This window comes from Vitis riparia, chromosome 18 (assembly GCF_004353265.1).
Source record: "Vitis riparia cultivar Riparia Gloire de Montpellier isolate 1030 chromosome 18, EGFV_Vit.rip_1.0, whole genome shotgun sequence".
Classification (NCBI taxonomy): Eukaryota; Viridiplantae; Streptophyta; class Magnoliopsida; order Vitales; family Vitaceae; genus Vitis; species Vitis riparia.
In genome coordinates this window covers 28619720-28639884 of record NC_048448.1, presented here as the reverse complement: position 1 = coordinate 28639884, position 20165 = coordinate 28619720, and the positions used below count along the sequence as shown (strand labels likewise).

The window sequence follows — 20165 nt, the reverse complement described above, 5'->3', positions numbered from 1 at the left end:
TCCCATTTTCTATTCCCCTATTGTGTATTACCCATTTCTAACTTTTTTTTTTTTTCCTTTTTTTCTTCCAATCTATATTTCTATTTTATGTAAAATAAAAAATACTATTTTTTTTTTCATTTTTAAAGATATTGAATCATTTTACTCTTATTATTAGCAAGGATAAAATTTTTGGGATTTTTCATCCAAATATTTTTTATCTTTTTGTATTTATCTTTTAGTTTAATTTTCATTTTTTATTTTAAATTTACATTACCCTTTTAATTATTTTTTCTCTTTTTTTTTATTTTTTTTATTTTCCACATTAATATATATATATCCTTTTAGCTTCTTAATTTTTAATGTTTTTATTTTAAAATTTTTAAAAGAAAAATTTATTGAAAAAATAACTATGATATGAAGTTCTAATATTATATTAATAATTTTTCTTATCTAGATAAACTAATGCAAAGTTTTTTTACTCACAACAAGAAAATTGTCAGTACAATTTTTTAGTGAAACTTTAGAAATTAAATTTTAAATAAATTATGTTATATAAAATTTTATCTAAAAATTATTAAAAGTGATATTTAATTTTTTTTATTGATTTTCAAACTTATTTAATTTTTTACTTGAAAGGTAATAGAACATGTTTACCAAAAAAATTAGTTTTTCATTTTTTAAATAAATGAGTATAAATATATTAAAAGAATTAAAGATAATCTTAGTAAAAAATTTGATAAATATGATTATAATTTTAAATATAGATTCATTTGGATAAAATTTCACAAAAAAAAAAAAAAAATGGTGGAAAGAAAGAACATTGCTAAAACTACAAAAACAAAATATGCAATTACAAAATTTTGATGATAAAATTTAAAAATAAAATTCGAAACAATTCTTGAGTGAGATAATTTGAGTAGGGAAAAATCCTTGAGTGGAAAAAAATGGGAAAGTTTTTCAAAATCACTTGAAATCTTTAAGAAAAAACAGTCTTGCACACATTTGTACAATTAATAAATTTGTATTGTACAACTAGTGTAATACCTATGTATAGCAACTCAAATTCCATACATTATCTCATGAATATCTCACAATAGGTCAGTTAACTATGTTTGCATTGGTTTTGTTTAAAAGAAGACAAAAAATTGTTGTATAATTTTGTTCTACAATCATTATAAGTGAGATACCTATTCAAATGACCATATACAAGTTAAATAAAATGCATGAGATGAATATATGTTTAACCAATGTGTGTGAGGAATGTCATTTATCGTCGATTAGGGGAAATAAACAAATGAGTTTTTCAGAATCATTTAAAATCCTTCACAAATGATAGTCTTATACACCCTTGTTTAGTAACCCAAATTCCATATATGCCCTACTCAATGTGTGCCCATAGGTAAGTTAACCATATTTCCATTGGTTTGGTTCAAAAAATAGTGGAAGATGAAAAAACAAAATTTTCCTTCAAACATCATTGTGGGATAAGTATTCGAATTGTCATGTGCGAGTTAAAATAAAGTGCATAAGATGAGTGTGTGATAGAGGAATGTGTGCCATGAGAGTGTGCAATCCTTAGATGACAAGACAAAAAAAGAGTTATCCAAAATCAATTGAAATCCTTCACAATTATATACCCCTTGTACAGTTAAAACATTTGTCTTGTCCAGTTAGAACATTCACCTTGTCTAGTTAGAACATTTACCTTGTACAATTAGTATAGCACTCTTGTACAATGGTACAAATTTCATCCACATGCATATAATATGTGTCGACATATGATGTGTGAACCATATTTCCAATGGTTTGATTTAGAAAATGATATAAAATGTAAAAACAAAATTTTTCCTCAAACATCATTATTGGGGTAAGTATTTGAATTGTCATATGCGAATTCAATAAAGTACATGAAATGAAAGAATTTGTGGTAGGAAAGTGTACAATCCTTAGATGACAAGAAAAAAAAAAGTTGTTCAAAATGTATAGTCTTGTACACCTCTAGTACAATTAGTGTATTTTCCTTGTACAATTAGTGTAATAGCCTTGTACAATGGTATAAATTCCATACATATGCATTAATTATGTCCACATGAGTGTGTAAACTATGTTCCCAATGGTTTGACATTTAAAATAATTAAAATAAATAAAATATTATTTTATTTTATTTTATTTTCAATGCAAAATGTAATTAAAAATAAGACAAAGAAATTACTTAAAAACTATTATTTAAACCAAATTTATTTATTTATTTCCTTTTATTTTTGGAAATAAAGAAAAAAGAATAAAAAATTTATTTAACCATAAGAAATATAAATATAAGATCGGTTAGAAAATACCAAATTTATTTATTAATTTCATTTTATTTTTGGAATTAAAGAAAAAAATAATAAATTTTTTATTTAATCTTAAAGAATATTAATATAAGATATGTTAGAAAATATAAATAACCTCAAATTTATTTACTTATTTCATTTTATTTATTTAAATTAGAAAGTAATTTATTTTAAAAGATCAAAATATGCACATTTAATCTATTACTTTGTTAATTATTGATATATTAAAATTTTCTATTACACAAAAAAATAGAGAAAATAAAATTAAAAAGATATATATATATATATATATATATATATATATATATATATATATATATATAATTTAGTTATTTAATTATTTTTCATGTAAATGATAGTCACACAAAAAAAATAAACAATTGACCACTTCCTTTGTTTAATTGTAAGCATACTATATATATATAATGGAAAAAATAAAATGGATAATCAATGAATGAAATTCAATTCTTTTTATTATTTTCATATAAAAAAAAAAGCACTAAACAAGGTTTTCAATTTTTATTTTTAAAAATAGTTTTCAATTTTTACTTAAACATTTTTTCAAAAATAAAATACAAAAAGTAAAAATCATATTATCATATTTTTTTTAGAAAGTAATTTTTAAAATAGTTTTTTAACATAATTTTTCTTTATTTATAATTTAAAATAGAAAATAATACTGATTTTTAATTATTTATAAAAAAAATAGTTTTGAAAAATAATAAAAAATCCAAATTATTAAAATAGAATTATTCCGATTGTGTGAACAATAGTGCAATAAAGCCTAAAAAAGTTTATGTAAAATATTAATAGATATTTTAGTCCATCACTATTTTATATCTTTAAAATCAATAAAAAGTGATTTACGCGTCTCTGATGAATGTTGAGGTTCACCTCACCTCAAATCACAATTCTCCCTTATCCTTTACGGAATCCTTTTTCCTCTCAAGCAATCTATTTGGAGTAGTTGGATAATTGACCATTAATGTTTTCCCTTTTTTGTGTTATTAAAAGAAGACAAAAAGACTACTGCAAAATTCAAATACTTTTAAATGAACCATAAAAAATCATATCAATTTAATAATATGATTTGGACCTCAAATTCCTCCTAAATTGGCTTAGTCCTCTAAAATTGGTTTATAATAATCACAAATGAGTGCCACGTAGACTTATTATATAATATGTCAATTTATCAAATTAATTACACAAAACACTTTGTAATAATGCAGAGTTCAGAATTTAAAGCCATTAAGCAGAATAAATTAATTGTTAAATAATTTATTTATTAAATTATTTTACTATATTGAACAAATATTAAATTCCAAACTTCCTTTGCAAAAACTGAGGTGGCCTGCCTAACTATGAATCACAGAAAGGGCCTCATAGTAACATGCTATTTAAGTATTGTTATAAGAGTGAGACTGACCCATGATGACTCACAATTGGTTGGTTTGGTGGGAACCTTAAAAATCAGTTAATTTGTTTTTGACTTGTTATTAGATTTCGGTCAATTTTCTAAATTAAATATTAATTATTCAATTTCGTTTGTCTTTTTATATATTATTGTAATATTAGATTTTTTTTATAAAATAATGAAAGTTGTTGAAAATATTTCTATAAATATTCTAGAAGATAGACTTATAAAAATTATAATCAAGATATACATATCATACGAACAAATAAATTATAGATTGAATTTATTTTGAAAAATAATTTTTAAAATCTACAATTATTTATTTTTATTATTATTAAATTATTTTTTGTTGAGAGAAAAGATAGTATGAGTCCCAATAGATGTTTAAAGTGATTCACAACATACAAGGAGTTGCTCGTATTCTATTTTCAACTTTTTACAAAATATATTTTTGTGTTTTTTATGGAAAATTATGAAATACCAAATTAGTTTATCATCATGTATTTTATAATCTCAATTCTCAAGTTTCAAAAAAATTGGGAAACAACTTTGTCCCATTCATACGAAAACAATAATCATCGGTTCTGCACTATTAATTGTATTAAGTAACATGAAAACAAGTGAGACTAATAATAAGGATTTTCTAAATAATGTTTACGAAAATAATTCTTAAAAAATAATTTAAAAATAACTCTTAAAATTAGTTGACTTTCATGACCAATCTAGATAAGGTACTGAAAGTTTTCATGTCTTAATTAACATTTCTTGAAATAATCTGTACCTAACCTGTAAGAAATTTATTAAAAAAAAACGTGTACGGAAACTGCTCATTGAAGTGGTCAAAGAACATTAAAAGCCAACACACATTCAAATCACTTCCTATTATATTGAAACGTGGAGAGGAAGTATTGTTTCCCAAGAGAATTATCATGACTATATAATGAATCATATATATGAAAGAAACACATCAAAAGGAGTAAGAAAATTGAAGGAGTTTGTTTTGGACAAGAGAAGACGCTTCTATTCCTAAGAAGATGTGGCTGATCATGAAGGTTTTCCTCTTGCAAATTTTAGTGTTTCAACTTTTTGGTGGTGACATCCATTGCCAAGCTTCAACCCGTCGGCATACTTTTGTGGTAAATATTTTTTATGGTTCTGGCCTTAATGACACCTTTTGATCATAATATTTAAGGAGCAATATGACTCTCATTTTCTATGGTAGGACCCCTTACCCTGGTGTTGTTGAGTCGTTCATGCATGGTATCAATTTCTAATTGGTTATACACTTGCATAAATGGATCTATGCAACTATTCATGCATGTAATATTTCTTTTGGGATGAGGTTACATGGTTAACTTTTAATTGGTTGTAGGTGAGAGAAGCTTCATATACAAGACTTTGTAGCACCAAGGACATCTTAACAGTAAATGGACAATTTCCGGGACCTACTATACATGCTATGAAAGGAGAGACAATCATTGTCGACGTTTATAACAGGGGAAAAGAAAACATCACCATTCACTGGTAGGTCTTGAACATGTCTTAGAGAAAGAGCGGTGGCAACATGCCTACATGGCAACATTCTTTTATTTTTAAGATGGGGCTGCAATATATTGCTTTGCAAACAAAGTCAAATTTAAAACAATACTTTAGGGTTATTTGGTTCAGTTCCATTGAAATACAGTTGATGTTACTTGTTTTAATGTATAGTTATTGTTTTGTAGGCATGGGGTGAACATGCCTAGATATCCATGGACAGATGGTCCTGAGTATATCACACAATGCCCAATTCAGCCAGGGTCAAAGTTTAGTCAGAAGATCATCCTTTCCTCTGAGGAAGGCACTTTATGGTGGCATGCTCATAGTGATTGGACCCGAGCCACTGTTCATGGAGCTATAATCATCTATCCCAAGAATGGAACCAAGTATCCTTTTCACAAACCTAACGCAGAATTTCTCATCATATTAGGTATAAGTGTTGTTACTTTTAAATGTTAATTTACATATTATGAATTAACCCGTAAAACAAAATCTAAAATTATTGGAGTTGTTGAAATGTAGGGCAATGGTGGATGAGTGATGTGAATGCGGTTCGAGATGAAGTGCTTGCAACCGGAGCTGATGTCAATGCCTCTAATTCTTTATTGATAAATGGACAACCTGGTGATCTACTTCCATGCTCAAAATCAGGTACAAATTAAGTTTAACTTCCCATTTTAAAATTGTACACTATGTCATTTTCTTGTCTGTTGACCATATTATTTTTTTCTTATAAACATTAACATATTTAAAGCTTAATGCTAAAAAAGAGGACTATAGCTACGAGGATGGTAGAGCCATGATTTAACACATGAGAAAAGGCTAGTCATAATATAATTTTAAACTATGAAGCCAAATTTACACCCCTGATCAATCAATCACTTCATAATTGGTGGATCCTCATGGAAACTTTTTCTTTTTCTTTTGGCTAGTCATAAGTATACAACTTTCCCTTTCTAATTGCAGGCACATTCAAGCTAACAGTGGATCATGGAAAGACCTATCTACTTCGCATAATCAATGCTGCCTTGCACGAGCCTCTCTTCTTCTCCATTGCCAAGCATAAAATGATAGTGGTTGGAACAGATGGTAGCTACACAAAACCATTGACACAAGATTATATCACAATATTTCCTGGCCAAACCTTCGATGTCTTACTAGAAGCTAACCAACGCCCGGATCACTATTACATGGCGGCTATAACTTATTCTGAAGCCCCAACAGGTCTTAATATTTATGATAACACAACCACCACAACTATTATACAGTACAAGGGATACTACACTCCATCTTCACCTCCCTTCTTGCCTTATTTACCTGCATACAATGACACAAATGCATCACTTCAAGTCATGGCCAGCCTCCGAAGCTTAGCAAATGCGGAGCATCCTTGCAATGTCCCATTGAGCACAAGCACTAACTTGTTTTACACCGTTTCTTTAAACTCGTACCCATGTGTCAATGATTCATGTTTAGGGGTCAATGGGACGCGGTCCGCCTCAAGTATAAACAACATAAGCTTCCATACCCCTACAATTGACATACTGGAAGCTTACTATTATAACATCAGTGGTGTATATGGAGATAAATTTCCTAGCTTTCCACCACTAGTGTTCAATTTTACATATGATTATCTTCCATTACTCTATCAGTTGCCGAGCACAGGAACAGAAGTAAGGGTGCTCGAGTATAACTCCACAGTGGAGATTGTTTTTCAAGGGACAAACTTGATTGGAGGGACAACCCACCCCATGCATCTCCATGGATACAGTTTCTATGTTGTTGGATGGGGAATTGGGAATTTCGATGAAAATAGGGATCCTTTACGCTACAATCTGGTGGATCCTCCCCATCAGAATACCATCTATGTTCCTAGGAATGGTTGGGTTGCAATCAGATTTGAGGCATCCAACCCTGGTATGTTGCAAGCACTCATGTCCTCTATTAGAAAAAAAAAAAAAAAAAAAACCCTTGAAACTACCAACCTGCAGACCAAGGAAATAATTTTTCTTAATATTACAATTAAGTTAGGTGTAATGTTGTGTATTTTCTCTGTTGCAGGAGTGTGGTTCATGCACTGCCATATAGAACGTCATCTGAGTTGGGGCATGGAAACTGCGTTCATAGTGAAAAATGGTAAACACCCAGAAGCTCAAATGCTACCTCCTCCATCTGACATGCTGCCATGTTGAAGCTGCAAAGAAATAGCATGCCAAAGATTTCATTGAATATTCATATTATTCAGCTTTCATGATTTATTTTCTGCTCATAAGAAGAATAATGTAAAGTCATAGATGTTGTCTAGTATTATTAACGTCAATTTCTTGGATTGTTAAAAGTCTATAAAGATAATGGAATTTGAATAATCTTTGATATATGATATGGTGGAATTTGCCACGAAAGTCTTTGATTATGGAAAAGAGATTGATGTTATGTTCCTGTTTCAACCTTAATTAATTTCAATATGAACAGCTCATTAAATAGCCGAGTACAATGCTAAGAAGCCTCCCGATGCCATGTCCACAATAGTTAAAATAATTTGTATATAATTTATATTTTTACCTTCTATTTTAGTAACAATATCACAAAATCTACACCAAGATAAAGGAAAAGGAAAAAAAAAAAAAAAAAATTACCGACCACAAATTGAGTTCAACCCCACACCAAAAGAACTCCAATTCTGTTTTGTAGTGATTTGATTACTTTTCAGCTCCCATTTTTTATTTTTTATTTTTTATTTTACATTAAAGTAAACCCTTTCCTGCTTCTTTAAATTTAAAATAATAAAACAAATCACTGATTTTTGTAAATTAAAACATAGGAATTGATAATTTGAATTTATGGTTTAGAGAAAAGCCACTTACCAATTAACTAAGTTGTTGCAATTGACCTAACTCTCCAATAAGTCAATAAATTAAGTTGGCAGGCAGGAAAGTTGTAAAGTCCAGTTGACATTTCAATGTTATTGAATTAAGAAATAAATTAACAAATTATTCATTGACCTTGTCTCATTTTCTTCCATCATTAGTAGTTGTGGCTAGAGTTGACGAAGCAGTGCATGACAATGTCAGAAGCGAAGAAAGGTGGAGAGAGGCCAAAATTTCACACTACCTATACCTAATAGATAGAGTTAAAGGAATAAATTTGGGCATGACCTAAAGTTGATGAAGCAGTGCATGACAATGTCAGAAGCGAAGATAGGTGGAGAGAGGCCAAAATTTTACGCTACCTATACCTAATAGATAGAGTTAAAAGGATAAATTTGGGCATGGCCTAATTATACTTTATAAACACTCAAAAATAATTGTAAAGAATTAAATCCCAAAAAATAAATAACAATAAATAAAATTTCATGAATTAAAAAATAAATTAATTGTGATTAAAATGTTTTTTATTTGTAATGTTTTTATCCATAAAAAAAAATATTTTGACATTATAAATGATTTTAAAAAGAATCACATAGTATTTAAACGTAAATTAAAAAAAAGTGTTCAGAAATTTTTAAGTGACTTTTTGGATTTTTAAAAGTGATTTTGAAATAAATTTAAATTTTATTTGGATTGACTTTTAAGAGTTAAAAATAAATAAAATTAAATTGAATAAAAGTTTTTATACCTATTTAATTTTTTTTTAAAACTTACAACTTTTAAAAAATGTTTCATATTGAAGTCATAAAAATGTTATTTCTTATAAGAATTTTATAATTCTATTTTTGTTTACATAAGAAGTTATTTCATGTTTAATAAAACTTTTACAACATCAATATTATCCCTTAAAAATTATTACTTTAATTTTTATTTTTATTTTCAGTTAAAGCAAAAATATGAAGCTATCCTAAATTTGACCTTACCATCCACCTAATTAATTTTGATAAGAAAGTGTTTTTTTTTAAATATTTAGAAGGACCTTTATTTATTTATTTTTAAATCATTCCCAAATGAAATATATAAGAAAGAAAGAAAAAGTTTGCTCCCATATTGGAAAGAAATACAATTTTTAAAATGTGGATTGAAGTGATTATAGAACTTTGTTACATATTTAAAATTAGGATCTCCTAATTTCTCTCCTAATTTCTTACATCTCCAATCTTCAATATTCGTTCTTTATCTAAAATCTAACAGAAGGAATGGTTGTCCACTCATAATAGAGGACATGAAATAAAATTTTGTTTTAGGTAGCATCATTAGAATCAAAGAGTGAGGATCCAGATTTCTCCCGTGTATGGTATTTGATAGTGGTCCATATGAAATTTGTTTCTAGTCAAAGCATTTTTATTACCTAAAATTCTAGATGATGTTTGTTTTTTGGTCGAATAGAAAAAGAAAAAAATATTTGATTTTTTTCTATGTAGTTAAAAATAACCTATTGATATCAACCAACATGACTAAATTGAATCTACTGATAACAAGTTCACTTTAGTTAATATCAACAACGGAGATAGGATTAAAAAAAGAAAAAACTAATATATATATATATAAACTCCTCTAGCAAACCCAATGATTAAACATAAACAATGATATTTTTAATGCTTAAACTATATTCATATTTAATATTTGGTTTTAGTTTTACATTTTTACTTTATTTTATTATTAAGTCCCTATTTTTAGATTTAATATGTTTTTTTTATAAATATTTTCTCTTAATTTTTACATAATTATATCAAATGTTGGAAGATTTCTTTCTATATAATTGGATACCATTTTTTTTTTTTTTTTTATTTGCATAATTACCATATATTCCCCACCCTATGATTGCCCCATGGTTGACACATCATCTAATAAAAGAGCTTAACATGTTCTAGCCATTTTCATGCTAAAGAGGGGTCCACACATTGCTGCACATGCCCAAAAAATCAATCAAAAGTTGACTTCTAGCCTTGACTAGCTACCACCGGTTGTCCAACCTTAGCCCAAGGTTCATTCATCTTTCTTATCTTATGCATTGGTGTGAAGATAACTCTATATAAAGGGAGGAATGCTGATTGAAGAAGGGAGTAAAAATATAATGTAAAATAGAGTAGTGGATGTAGAAATGTAGGAATAAAGAGAAAGAATATACAGTCTTGCTGTAATTCTTAATTTTTATTTATAAAGGTTGTTTTTAGTTTTGGAAAAATGCAAGGGAAAGGAAAAAAAATGTTTTGGAATATTATTTTCCTTTGTTTGGGTGACATGAAAAACATGATGGAAAAAAAAAGAGGAAAATACTAAAGAAAATTTTGTAATATTTTCCCTACTACTTTCCTTAAAAATTAGTTAGGAAAATAAGAAATGGAGAAGGAAAAGTTGGAGGAAATTTTACCAAGCTCACATTATCTTCTTCACCGAGTCTCCAATTCAGCTAACTTCCTTTTCACCAGTGGTTCACAATGGCTTCCCACCACCATTGACCCTTTTAACAACCACCACCATTACTTCAACCACCTTCCAGTGCCTCTAAAAACCAACATTTTTTTGGTATACAAGTTCCCATGTATGAATTGCATTATTCAAATCTAGTCAATGTGTTTGAATCCATGTCTCCGTATGAAGTATGGATTGAATTTCTCTCTCTTAACCTCACACCTTGATCAGGTATGGATTGAATTTCTCTCTCTTAACCTCACACCTTAATGTTTTATAGATGTAGGACTTCTCTCAATGAACCCCCCCTTTTTTTTTCATTTTTGGAAATCTAAACACTTGAATTTTGTAGATATGGAAATTTTGATGCTACTCTTTGGAATTGGATTTGAGTGTTTCTCTTATGTTTGCATTTTTTAATTCTTGTGCTTCCATTTGATTTTAAATATAAGAATTTTAATTTATCATTTCATATTGCAATACTTAATAGCAATAATAAGGACAACATGTTTGAGGAATTACCCATAAGAGAATTTAACACACCAATGAATCTATTGCTATAACCAAATAAAAATTAACTTAGAAAGCCAAAAAAAAAGGGCATGCAAAACAACTATAATAATAGTGTTGTGGATTGGGTATGAGAAAATTATAGTAGAGGGAGCATTCTTGATGTGGTAAGTTTGCAATTGAATGGGACTTTCAACAAGGAGCAAGATGTCCTTCTGTGAGCCTTTTATCTTACCTTATTAGGATTTGTCTTGTTATAGCTTTTGATGTTAGCTTGGGTAGTGAAAACTTCATGAACTAAAATTATTAACTTGTCCTCTATCACTAGATAGTTTCTTTCTTAATAGAAATGTAGCAAGTATTATTAGCAAATGCAACTTGGTTTTGGTGGTACGGTTTTTCCTCAATACTTTATTATCATGATAGAACTTAGTAAACATCTCTTAGATCAATTCTGTGATGTTTTCAAATTCCCTATTAAAAATTCTAAACAACTTACCCAACTTTAGAAGCCATCTTACTTAATTAATGCAAAATCAATTACATATGTTCACAAGACTATTCTCTTTTGTAGTAGCTTTCTAGATTATTCTTGCAAAATTTCCTTTGTTGTGGAAGTCTTTAGTGCATGAATGTAGTTAATCCACTTGAAGCAGTGTATTGAGAAGGTGTTTAAGATAAGCCTTTGTATTGCGCTAATAAGTAATTCCATCAACTTCAAACTTGGTTACTTTCATTTGGCCCCTAAATCTTCAATTTGCATTGTTTGATAGCCTAACTAGCCTTGGATAATAGTTCATAGGCAACCCTACCAGTAGTTGTCCCAAATTATACTAGAAAATGATCTCCACAGACTATTTGTAAACCTCCTCAACAACAAAACTTGTCATGCATGTGCCATTGGTTCTTTCTACTTGAATTACTCTATTTTGGTAGTATAGTGAAACTAGAGATTAAACTAGTTTGAGTATTTGGCTCATGGCAGCTTCAACCTAGATCACTTACCAAAAGTGGATTGGAAAACAAACCTAAGTAGTAGAGGAGTGGGACAAATATAATTTCTTGGATTTTGGAGTGCTGTGGAGAATCTTGGGACTTTGTGAGTTAAATCATGCTCATCCAAAGCCAACTTAGCTGGGCTACAATTTGGTGTTGGAGGTTTGGAGCCTAACTCCTATGGCTTTATTAAAAATTACAAGTTGCTTATGGCATAAGCATGATCTAAAATTTAAGATCATGGGACTTAATAATGATGATAATATAATTTCAAGTCACAAGCACCCAATATGTCAATAATACTACTCATTGACTTACTCCCAACAAGCAAATAACCCATAGGTTTGCTCCTACACATTATTTTTAAAATTTTTAATTGTATTATTTGTAAAAAAAATTATTTTTATCTAAAACAATTTGATCATATTGGTTTTATGGTCAATGTGGAGAAAAAAAACATATAGACTCAAATTTTTTGTCTAAATTGAGTTAACTAAACTGAATTGAACTGATATTAAGTTGGATTAGTTTGAGTAAATAAATAAATTTGTTGTACTTTAGTTAAAACCAATCAACTCCTATTTGATTCTTAGATTGGTTAAAAACCAACCTAGCTAAATGTATCTATCCCTAATTTTGTGTTCTTGTCTTAGAACAATAAATCCATTAGGTTGCCCCATATACTTTTAATTGGTATAACCATTCAAAGAAAGATAATCTTAACATCCATTTGATAGATTTCTAAATTTAGTACGGAAACTAATAATATCAAATTTCTATTTGATGTTATCTAACTAAAGCGTAAATATCAAATTACTTAAATCCCTTTTATCTACTTCATCTATTAATGTATGCAATATTTCTTTTGACCTTTTTTTTTCTACAAAATAAACTATATATTCATGGATAAAAGATTTTTCTATTTAACTCCTACATATCACCTTGTTTCATTGTCTTTATTGTTAGATTTTCCATTTTAAACTTTTTATCTTCTTTTGAAAACTATTTGTTCTATTGTACTTTGAATCTTTTATGATCAAAGATTTAAAAACTACAACATTCGTTGATTTAGTAATTCTTTTATATTTTAAGTCTAAGAAATACAATTGTAAACCCATATTTTTCATGTGCGTCCCCACTTGACGGTGAAACTTGTTTTTATTGTAAAAAAACTTTTTTTTTTTTGAAAAGTTGGAGTCATCACTTACTATTTAAAAATAAATAAATAAATAATAAGAAATAAAGCTCTAGTGTAACTCCATTTTTAAATAAAAGACGTGTTTGCAAAAACCAAATATGAATTTAGAGGTTAGGTTACCTATGGGAAGGTACCATAGTAACACTCTTTTAAGCCTTAAAAAGGTTTTTACTAAGCACATTAGAGTGAATTATTACAATTAATTAATTAATCATGGATATTGGAAAAAAAATTAATATAAGTATATGGAGCAATGCAAAAGCAAATTATAAGGATATGCAAAAATGATACGTAAGAAATGCACAAAATAATTTATTAGAAAAATTTTATTATTTCAAATATCATAATACAATTTCCAAAAATTTTCAAAGAATTCATTTATATTAACACCAATTTCAAATTAATGATTTGAATTTATTTATTCACAACGCTTCAATTTATTACAAAAGATTTGATTTGATTTACAAGAAATGATTTTTGTTTACCTTATGAAGAAGGGGTGAATATTACTAATTTATTTTAAAAAGTGTTTTGATTCAATCTTTATTTATTTTTAAAAAATTTCTACAAACTTAAAGAAAGATATTTACAAGTTTATAAGAAGGAATTTCAACCCAATTTATTATATATATATATTACCTAGAAAAAGATTCTTTATTACCAATTTATTTAGAGAAAGAATTTCACAAATTTATTCCCAATGATTCCAATTTTATTAAGAAAGAATTTTGGATTTCATCTAGAAAAAGATTATGTTATCAATATATTAAAAAAAAAAGGTCTTTCAGTTTGACTTAAAGGTTTACTTATCCTATTCTTATTAAAAAAAATTCTTTAAGACCTTTATTTATAAAAATTACTTTTAATCCCATTCTTATCAAGGAAAGAGAATTTTATTTAAAAATCAATTTTTGGACGATTTTATTAAAATTAACTTTTTGGACAATTTTATTTAAAAATCAAAATTTTTTTGGAAATTTTAATTAAACAAATGAATTTCTAGACCATTTGTTATTTAAAAAAAATTTGAATTTTTATTAAAAAAATTTAGATTCCTCAAAAAACATTTATCTAAACTTTCTATTAAGAAAACTTTATTTTATTAAAAAGAATATTTTTTGAACTGTTATTTCATTAAAACAAGATTGCTAGACTGTTTTATTTTTATTTTATTTGAAAAAAGATTTCTGAACCATTTATTTGTTTATTTATTTTAAAATTATGAATTGTTTCTTTTATTAAAAAAAAAAATTTTGGACTATTTTATCTAAGAAAAGATGTCTAAAACTTATTTTTATTAAAAGAAATTTTTTGGTCCATTTTTCTTATTTAATGAAAATGTCTTATTGGATGTATTTTATTTTATTTTTATTTTTTTAAAAGATTTTTGGATAACTTAATTTATTAAAATCTAAAAAAAGATCAACATATAATATGCAAATTCCAAGTGAAATTATCTAAAGTCCAAGCAAGTAAACTCAACAATCAAGAACAATTACTATAGGAATAAAAAATAAAATGACTAAAGAAATAAGAAAATGAAAAGGACCATCTTACCCATTTCTTGAATGCAATATGGTATAATGGATAAGGAGAAAGAATCTTACCCATTTCTCGAATGCAATGCTGAATAAGGGATAAGGGGAAAGAATGAGATAATAATAATAATAATAACAAATAAATAAATAAATAAAAGAAAATGGGTGAGATAAGAGAAAGAGAGAGAAAGTGAAGAAAAGAGATAAATAAAGGGAGAAAAGAGATCATAGTCCAATAATGGCTCGCCGATGGCATGGTGAGTATGGGGCAACCATGGTTATGGATCTTCAAGGTGAGAAAGAGAAATATAGGTAACAAGAAGAAAAACAAAATGAGAAGAAATAAGAAAAGGGAAAGATGGGGAAGGTAGGTGATGGTTGGAGATGCATTTGGGAAAGAGGGTGAGTAAAGAGAAGAGAGAAAAAGAAAGAAAAACAAAAAGGAAGGAAAAAAAAAAAAAAAAACAAAGAAAAGAGAAGGAAGAGGGAAAAATAAGAAGAGGAAAGGGGGCATTGCAGTTACACGATAGTGGGAGAAAAAAAAAGGTGAAAAACAAGGAATGAACCAAAAAAGAAAAAGAAAAAAAGAAAGTAAAAATAACATCAAATCAAATAAATAAATAAATAGTATTAAAATAATAAAATAAAATAAAAAGTGAGAATGTGCTTGGGGTAAATTTTGGGATCTATAAATATGTCTATTTTAAGAAGAGTTCACAAGTGAAATAAGTGTATAAACCAACTAAACAAAGTGGGCTCTACTAAAGTACAAGAAAGATCACCAAATTTGTCTAAAATTTGTCTTTATAAGACACAAACTCTCTAAGGTTATGAAACGTGCTCATTGATTAACTAATAGAGAAACATGCAATATCTACGTGGATCTTAAGGGAGACTCTTTTGAATAGGGTAGTGACAATATCTATGTGAAACACTAGGGACCTTGCTATCCAAAGGAGGGAATGAACGGGAGAACAAGAGAGGGAAGAAGAAAATAGAGGAAACTAATGATTAGAGAAAAGACTCAAGGCTAATAAAATAAAAATGAAAAGAGGTCGGGTAATCAGGGCATGGACACTAGAGAAAACACAAAGAAAACCTAACAATCAAGGTGTGACTCTAGGAGAACCTAAAAGAAGTTAGACAGTCAGGGCTCGACTTTTATCAAACATGAAAAGGTTGGATAGTGAAGATAACTCTAGGAAAACATGAAAAAGTTGGACAATCAAAGCATGACACTAATAAAGACAAAAAGAGGCCGAATAGTATGGGGGTGACACTAAAAGAACATAAAAGAGGTTAGATAGTCAGGGCATGACATTAATAGAAAACATAAAAAAAGTCAGATAGTTAGGGTGTGACACTAACAAAGACATAAAAAAGTTAGCCAATTAGGGCGTGACATTAAGAAAACATAAGGAGGCCAAACATTTAGGGTGTGACACTAAACAGAAACACAAAGAAGTCATATAGTCAAGGTCAACACTAAAAGAAACCTAAAAAGTTTGAATGGTTGGGGCACAACACTAAAAAAAGATATTGAAAGATTGGACAATCGGAGCACAAAAATGGAGGATGCATAAGAAGGTCGAATAGTCAAGGTGCGACACTAAAAAAAGACATAGAAAGGTTGGATAGTTAGGGTGCGACAATAGGAGAAGCATAAGAAGGCTTGACAGTTTAGGCACAACACTAAAAAAGAAACATAAAGAAGTTGGACAGTTAAAGTGCAACACTAAGAGGAACATAAAAAGGAGGTCGGACAGTCAAGGTATAATACTAAAAAAAAAAACATGAAAACCAAATTGTCAAGGTGCAATAATGGGAGAAGCATAAAAAGGTAGGACAATCAAGGCTTGACATTAAAAATGATATAGTAAGGATAGACAATTAGGGCATGACAATGGGAGAAGCATAAAAAGGTCAAACAATTTAAGTGTGACACGAAAAAGACATAAAAAGGTTGAATAGTAAGGACATGACACTAAAAAAAGACACAAAGGGCCAAACAGTCGAGGTGTGTATTAAAAAAGACATAGAAAGGTTGGATAGTTAGGACGTGACACTAAAAAAAGATAATAAAAGTTTGACAATTTAAGCACAACAATGAAAGAAGTATAAAAAGGTCAGTCAGTTAGGGCATGACATTAAAAAAATACATAGAAAAGTTGGATAGTTGAAAACATAATATGAGAAAAGACATGAAAGGTAAGACAATCAAGGCACAACTCTAACAGGAAACATAAAAAGGTCGAATAGTCATAGCATGACACTAATAAGAGACATAAAGGTTAGACAACCATGATGCAACTCCAAGAAAACATAAAAGAGGTCAAATAGTTAAGGCACAATACTAAAAAAACATGTATAAAAAGGTTGAATAGCTAGTGTGCAGCTTTAACAGGAGACATAAAAAGAGGTCGGATAGTTAGGGTGCGGTATTAAGAAAACATAAAAGATGCTGGACAATAGGGGCATGACACTAATAGAAAAACATAAAAAGGTTGGACAATTAGGGTACGGTACTAATAAAGACATAGAAAGCTACATAGTTGGGTTTGACCCTAATAGAAACTTTAAAATGGGTTAAACTTTGATAGTAAGGCACAGTCACGATGACTGAAAAAGTGACTAGGATAATACTCAAAATGTAGCTCTTAGCTAAATGATGATCTAAAGGTGTAGCTTGAGTGTAAAGGGTGATCGAGAAGAGGATTTAATTTTAAAGCTCAAGGCTCATCTAAAATGATAAAGAGATGATCTAACAATAAAGCTTAGGTTGATCGGTGAGCAAGATAGATAAGAGAAGAGGAGAAAACTTAAAGATGCATGAAGGTTGAACCGAGGGCCAAATAATGACCTAAAAGTGTGGCTTGAGGTTGTTCCAGGGTGAGACAAAGATGAACTAATGGTGTGACTCAGGGTTCAAATGATGACTAAGAAAATACCAAAGATTGAAAGACAACTAACATAAAACTAAAAAGGGAAAAGACAAAATATACGAAATGTTATACAACAACCAATGTACTCTAAGATACACTCATAAAAAATAAGATGAAAATGTCTAATCCTCAATTAGAAAAGCTAAATAAGACTATGTGTCATGGGACCATGTTATCAAAATAAAACCAAATGATGAACAAAAACAAAGCTAACTAAAACTCTAAGTCTAAATATGCACCAGGTCATGTCATGACATGTAGGCTATCAAATGAAAAACATCACAAACAATCGACAATCTACTAAGCCTTGCCATCATGGAAGATGTTAAATTCAGTATCCAAAAGGCACATGAAAGTTTGACTAGGGAACTCATGATTGGTCTACATCCTCCTATGATCTGGAAGCAAAATAAGTTTATATGTCATGATGGAATGAGATGAGTGGATTGAATACAAGATATAGGTGTGAAGATAACAAAAGAGGAGTGTTATGAAATGAAATAAATGTAGGAGAGTATCTAAATCAGACCAAGTATGGTGACAAAATTGGATCCAAGGCATCATCATCTCTATAACCCATAAAAAACCTTAATCAAGTGGCGTAATTCCAATGTTCTAGAAAATCAATAAGATGGTCATGCCCCAGTATGAATACTCCCTCAAATGGCTATGCCCGAATATAAAAGACATCAAATTAATATTTCTCAACCATCTCTCATACTCCAATATGAAAAGAATGTCTGATCACCTCTAAGAGAATGGTTATACCCTAATGTAGGTAGTCAAATTAAGTGATTATGCTCAGTATAAATTGTCATTTCAAAAAATAATCAATCACCAACTAAGTGGGTTATGCCCCAACATGAATATATCAAGTCAAAATGGGTAAGACCCAAATTAATTAATCATCTTCAAAATCAAGCACTTATAAGAGGAGTATGCCTTAGTATATAAGGTAACATCTGAAATGTTAAACCTGTAATCTCTAGAATGGTTATTTTGTAACATACACAATCTCATCAAGATAGATCTCTACTCCTTAAATTATCTTCATACGATAATGTGAAGGGAGTATCAAATCTCCTCCAAAAGACGAATATACCCTAGTGTAGGGAATCGAGCATAATGGCTACTCCTTAGTATAAATTGTCAAATCAAAATCAAACTCCAACCCATATCTCAAAAATGGATATATGTCGATATGAATCCAGGTGACTCCTAATCCATCATGCTCCATGAGAGGGAATAAAGGCATGCCCTAGTATAACATATCATCTCAAAAAACAATAATTGATGAGAGGGCTATGCCCTAGTATAAAGTCTCTAAGGTGGCTATGTGCTAGTATAAATCGTCAAATCAAAATCAAACTTTATCTTAGATTTCAAAAATGGATATATGTCGATATGAATCCAAACAACTCCTAATCCATCATGCTCCACGAGAAGGAATAAAGTGGCTATGCCCTAGTATAAGCTATCATCTCGAAAATCAATCATCAATGAGAGGGCTATACACTAGTATAATCTCTTTGAGGTGGCTATGCCTTAGTGTAAATTGTCAAATCAAAGTCAAACTCTATCCCAAATCTAAAAAAATGGATATATGTCGATATGAATCCAAGTTACTCCTTGTCTATCATGCTCGATGAGAAGGGAAGTGACTATGCCTCAATATAAGCTATTATCTCAAAAACTAATCACCAATAAGAGGGCTACGCCCTAGTATAAACTCCGTGAGATGGCTATTCCCTAGTGTAAATAGTCTAATCAAAATCAAACTTTACCCATATCTAAAAAATGGATGTATGTCGATATGAATCCGAGTGACTCCTGATCTATCATGCTCCATGAGAGGGAATGAAATGACCATGCCCTAGTATAAGCTATCATATTAAAAATCAATAATCGATGAGAGGGTTATGCATTAGTGTAAGCCCTCTCATAGTTTCTCATCCATAATGCTCCAAGTGATCTCCAACCAATCTCAAATTTCGCCCACGTGTGAGCCATCAAGCATAATGCATGATGTCATGGTCTCAAGGTGGTCTTAAGATTCAAGATGTAATGAAGGCTAAGGTAATAAGGTTAAAGAAATGAAGGGAAACTAAGCTCAATAATCCTAATGATATAACTAGTGTTTCTTGATGTAACTCAAGGGACTTTTATCCACATTGGTTTTCTCAACTACACTACAAGTTGTATAAAACGGGTTGGCACAAATAGGCCATGCCCGCCTTGGATATTCATGAGAGCTCTAAAGAACCTGCCTAAGTTTTCATAGGAAACGGCCCCACCTCCACTCTCATATAAGTGAATCCATCAAGTATGTTCTGCATTTAAACACACCATCCATAAAGAATATGGTATTCAT

At 29.3% G+C, this 20165-nt stretch overlaps 1 protein-coding gene across 1 annotated transcript; it reads left to right on the top strand.

The window, feature by feature from the left end:
- Nucleotides 1-4774: 4774 nt before the first annotated feature.
- On the top strand, nucleotides 4775-7634 carry LOC117907460 (laccase-15-like). Its single transcript, XM_034821006.1, has 6 exons — nucleotides 4775-4865; nucleotides 5102-5253; nucleotides 5454-5698; nucleotides 5791-5919; nucleotides 6235-7185; nucleotides 7330-7634. The coding sequence occupies exons 1-6, from the start codon at nucleotides 4776-4778 to the stop codon at nucleotides 7458-7460; spliced, it is 1698 nt and encodes a 565-aa protein (XP_034676897.1). The 5' UTR covers nucleotide 4775; the 3' UTR covers nucleotides 7461-7634.
- The last annotated feature ends 12531 nt before the right edge of the window (nucleotides 7635-20165 follow it).